We start from the raw sequence: 4,761 nt of genomic DNA, 5'->3' as shown, positions 1-4,761 counted from the left end.
CGCAGCGAGAGCCACCAGCTCCACAGTTTCTGTGGATTCATGGATGCCCCAACATAACTTCCCCCTCCCCACCCACCCCCCACCCAGGAAGTTTATAAAATAGGGGTTTTGCTTTTTTTTTGCTTTTTCTACAAAGACAGCGGTGGGGTTTCCTTTGCAACAGCAGAACAGTCTCCCTGCGAGGTAGAGAGTTAATTTCAGGGCTGAAAGATCCTAAATTCAAACCAGTGACATTTCTTCCCCCTCCCCACCCACCCCCCACCCAGGAAGTTTATAAAATAGGGGTTTTGCTTTTTTTTTGCTTTTTCTACAAAGACAGCGGTGGGGTTTCCTTTGCAACAGCAGAACAGTCTCCCTGCGAGGTAGAGAGTTAATTTCAGGGCTGAAAGATCCTAAATTCAAACCAGTGTGTCCTAGTTGAGGTAAAATTCAGTAGTTTACAGCAAGTTTTGCGATGCCAGAGGGCCATCAAGATTCCTCATTGCCAGAGTCATCCTCATCACCATAGCAGCTGTCTGCTTCCTCCTCCATCTCATCATCCTCATAATAGTCATCATAGAAGAGGTCGGAGCCCTCATCTGGGGCTGGGGTCTTGGTCTTCACGCAGTACTCGGCCAGTGTGGTGGGGACCTTCACACCATCCCGCTCCGCATCCACCTTCGTGCCCAAGACTTGCTTCCTGGAAGGCAAGACATGGGGGTGAGAGTGGAGCTTTGCAGAGCACCTCCCTCCCCGAGGGATGAGACAGCCCTGCACAGCAAGGCTGGGCTGGCACCACATCTGCTGCAGACCCAGATCCTTGGCTCTGGAGCTGAAAAGGCCCAGGGCTGAGGTTGGGAGCAAAGCCAGGCAGGTATCCCAGGGTCCTTCCCTCCTGCCAGCCCACAGACAGGACTCAGCAGAGCAGGACATGCCCTGGAGACCCTGTGTCCTGCAAGGTCACAGCTCAGCACGTGTCCCTGCTGCCAGGCCCGGGCTGGGCCCTGCACACACCTGATGATGTCCGTGTACTCCCGGTCCTTCCCTTTGCTCTCCTTCCACTTGCGGTACATCACCGAGGCGTCCACGTTGGCTGGAGAAAACGTGTTGGGTTCGTTCAGCAGCGAGATGACGCTCAGGAGGATGGTCCTGGCAACCAGGAAACACGAGCAGGTCAGCAGCTGCTCAGTCCCAGCGATGCAGCCTCCATGTTCCCTGGGCTGGGAGGGCCTGGAGCAGTCCCACCAGCAGCAGCCCAGGCAGCAGCCCCCGGGCTGTGGGGCTCAGCCACCCACGCTCCCACGCAAGCTCTGGCTGTTCTCCAGCAAAGCGTGCAGCCTGAGAGCATTTCAACACCCTCCAGGCATCCCCCGCAGGACTTGGGGGTGGAAGGCAGTCCCTACATATCCCGGTCCCACCCTTGCCCTCAGACGGGCCCCTCCCCCAGCCCTTACCGCACGTTCTGGGTGGGGTTCCAGCGCTCCGAGGGCAGCTCCCCACTCTGCGGGTCGTCCACGGGTGGGTGCAGGATGGAGATGCAGACATCGCCAGTCTGAAAGCACACGGGGAACAGGGCCCTGAGGAGCTGCAGCCCCAGCCTCCTCCAGCAACTCCTCCAGCCTTTGCTCCTCTACCCTCCTCGCTCTGCACTTGGGTTCAAGCCAGGGGAGGCGACCCCAGCCTGAGCCCCTGGGAAGGGGCAGCAGAAGCCGTGGTTCCCGCAGCCTCAGGCCTTGGATAAGCACCACGCAGAGGAGGCTGCTGGACTGTCCACCCTGGCAGCCCCAGGGCCCTGCACGTCGCTCACCCTGTGCCCAAGCGTGGGAGCCCTGGAGCTTGGCTGGCCTGGAACCAGCTCCAGGACTGGAGACTGGCTGTCACAAGCTCGTTAGCTGCATTTCCAGTGCCAGGCACCGCACACCAGAGGCACAGAGTTTCCAGTGCTCGTGACAAAAGCTGGCACTCTCCTCCAGCACTGTCACAGCAGATGGACACGTCTCCCTGGCCAGTTCCAGGCACCCCACACTGTCCCAGACCTACCTCGTAGATGTTGGGGTGCCACATTTTGGTCAAGAACCTAAAGGCAGGCGGAGAATAGGGGTAGTCGATGGGAAACCGGAGACGAGCCTGAAGGGAACAATGAGGAGAAGTGAGCATGGGTTTGTGAGAGGGAAGGGAAGGAAGGCACAGACCTCTTGACACCACCATGGAAAAGGAACCTGGGCCAAGGCCAGCTGAGCTCCGCAGGCTCTGCCACTGCGCAGAGGAAGGTGACACCTGAGGGCCACACCATCTGAGGAGAGACTGTTTACCCTTCAGAGCTCACAGGGAAGGAAGCACCAGGTACTCAGTGCTCTGATTAACACAACGAGTCTCTAAAAATAGCCCGTCCCCCCTGAGAAAAGAGACCGAGTCAAAACCGGCCGCAGCACGGAGCTCAGGTGCTAAAAATAAAAGCACATGAAGATCCCTCCTCAGCCCGCGGCTCCAGCAGGGACAGCCGCCCCCCCGCTGGCTCCTCCTGCAGGGAAAGGCCACAAAAACTGAGGGATTCAGGCAGCCAAAAGGACAGGTTTGCTGTCAGGCTCCAAGCCAGGAGGTGAAGCCCAAGGTGGCAGAGAGACTCCAAGTGATGTCCCTGTGCTCCCCAGAGGCCCCCAGCCCAGCAGCACCAGCTGTTCCATGGGAATGAGGGGCAGCAGCTCCTCAGCCTGCAGTGGCTGCTCCAGCTTTCAGGTGTTTACAGGCAAACTTCCAGATCAAGATTCAGCTACTGACTCCCAAAAGAGCCAACAAAATGGTGAAGATTCAAACCACACAACAACTGCCTGAATATTTCTTGCTCCCTCAGTTTGTGTACATGAGAATTTAGATGTTGGATCCCTGAAGTGAGGGTGCCAACCACCCCAGCTGTGCCCAGTGGTGACCCAGGATCGCTCCTCACCCACAGAACAAGCCCGGAACAGGCCCCATTCAGGAGGGTAACAGCAAACAAGGATTCAGATGCTTCTGGAATTACAGCCTCGACAATAGGCAATGCTGCCAAACCCCCTCGTCAGCCAACAGCCGTTAAAAGATCAGCAGAGGAGGCAGGGACACATCCCTCCTCCTTCCGACCAGCCCCAGCTCCAGCCCAGGCTTGAACATCCCTGCTCCCTGCGCCTGATCCCGTCCGGCCCCCGGGCTGGCTCTGCTCCCGAGGCCCCGAGCTCTGCCGTGCAGGACAAGGTGGGGAAAGGGGAGAGCAGATGGTATCAGGGCTGGAAGAGTGTGTGGTGGGGCCGGGGCAGCCCAGGGCAGCACACAGCCCCGTGCTGGGCTCCAGCCAAACAGCTGAACTCTGCAGAACAATCCCCTTTGTTGTTGCAGAGGGGATGAGAACAAAACCTGCCAGAGGCAAAGCGTTCCCGAAGGGGGCTCAGAAAGAGCATTTCCCTACCCAAACATGCTCATGTTACCACGGGCTGCAAGAGGACTCGGCCCCTTCCCTCCCTTCTCTCACAGAAACTTGCACCTACTGCTGAGTCTGGAAGCTCTTGGACACAAAACAGGAGCATGAGCTGCTGAAAGGGTGAGAGTTCAAAGGGCCTGGTGCCAAAAGAGGCTTCGGAAAAAGGCTCCTCTCGGTAAAGAGATAAAACCTGGCTCTCAAGCATCGCACTTGCCTGCCACAGCTCCGTGGGAAAAACAACCTCCCAGCATGGCAGCCACAGCTGACCCTGGGACTGACTCACCCCGCATCCCCACCCCATAGCAACAAGATGAGGACAGCAGAGCTCGTGGCGGAGGCAGGAGGAAGAGAAAGAGGAAGAAAACAGCCTGGCAGGTTGCACAACACCTGGGAAGAGCACATACCCGCCCCCTCGACAGGACTGTGCAGCCGGGCCACCCCTGCCTGCTCCCCCTGTCCAACCCCAAACAAACCCACGGCTTCCCCTCCCCTCCCAGCCCGAGCCCCAGCTGTCTGTGCCTGCCAGCAGCCTCCTTTGTCTCTTTCCTCTGGTTTGGTGGTGATGGCCTGATCCCCTCCAGGAGAAGGTACACCAGCCACCCCGAGCTCACTCTCCTCCGCCCACAGACCAGGAGGAGGGCGGGGGCAGGAAGGAGGAAAAGCCCTCAGAGGCAGAGCCCCGGGGTGGGCAAATCCGCACTCAGTGAAGACGATCCTTGCTCGGTCTGGCAGCAGCCACCTGCTCACAGGCTCCCTTCTTACCCCTGCCCCTCTTCGCAGCACCCCAACACACCCCAGCTCCCAAAGCCCCAGTGACCCCAAGGTGTCCAGGTCTCCCCAACCCTTGGCAACCCCTTCAAGCCTGGGAGCGCCGTGTCATGGCCCCCCAGGACCCGCCTCAATCCAACCCTCAGGACCCCTCCCTCTCATCCCACAGCCACCTCACAGGGTCTCCCCACTCTCCTGACACCTCTCGCCATCCCCAAATCCCTTCCCCACTCATCCCCCCACCACGTCCTACAACACCGCCCACTCTCCCATCGCCTACCCCAGATCTCCGGCCCCAGCCTCCCCCCTAAACCTCCAGAGCTTCTTCTCCTCCAGACGTCGGTCATCCCGACACCGCACACCTCCCTGCTGCACCCAGCCCCTCACCTTAAAGTACCCGCCCTCGTAGTAGGTGTTTGGGGGGCCGAAGATGGCCACCTCCCAGTTGTAGAGGTCCCCCTCATCCACCAGGTTGACCCGGAACCCTTCCACGGGCTCCTCCTGCAGCCCTTTCAGCTCCAGCAGCAGCGCCTTCTGCGAGCTGGGGACGAGGGGCCGCGCCA

At 59.4% G+C, this 4,761-nt stretch overlaps 2 protein-coding genes across 2 annotated transcripts in view; both read right to left on the bottom strand.

Moving 5' to 3' along the window:
* LOC104392440 (ubiquitin-conjugating enzyme E2 R1-like) overlaps positions 1-234 on the bottom strand; it is a 1,890-nt gene extending 1,656 nt beyond the window's left edge. The window contains exon 1 of the mRNA XM_010001840.1: positions 226-234. Within this exon, the coding sequence (XP_010000142.1) occupies positions 226-234 (9 nt within the window). The remainder of the gene's footprint in view (positions 1-225) is intronic.
* An 89-nt stretch (positions 235-323) lies between these two features.
* LOC104392439 (ubiquitin-conjugating enzyme E2 R1) overlaps positions 324-4,761 on the bottom strand; it is a 6,456-nt gene continuing 2,018 nt past the window's right edge. The window contains exons 2-6 of the mRNA XM_010001839.1: positions 4,586-4,760; positions 2,020-2,106; positions 1,434-1,531; positions 994-1,128; positions 324-679 (exon numbers count right to left, since the gene is read on the bottom strand). Of these exons, the coding sequence (XP_010000141.1) occupies positions 469-679; positions 994-1,128; positions 1,434-1,531; positions 2,020-2,106; positions 4,586-4,760 (706 nt within the window). The 3' untranslated portion in view covers positions 324-468. The remainder of the gene's footprint in view (positions 680-993; positions 1,129-1,433; positions 1,532-2,019; positions 2,107-4,585; position 4,761) is intronic.

The sequence above is a fragment of the Chaetura pelagica genome, unplaced genomic scaffold, assembly GCF_000747805.2.
Source record: "Chaetura pelagica isolate M959 unplaced genomic scaffold, ChaPel_1.0 scaffold1407, whole genome shotgun sequence".
Taxonomy (NCBI): domain Eukaryota; kingdom Metazoa; phylum Chordata; class Aves; order Apodiformes; family Apodidae; genus Chaetura; species Chaetura pelagica.
This window is presented reverse-complemented; position numbering and strand designations above follow the sequence as displayed.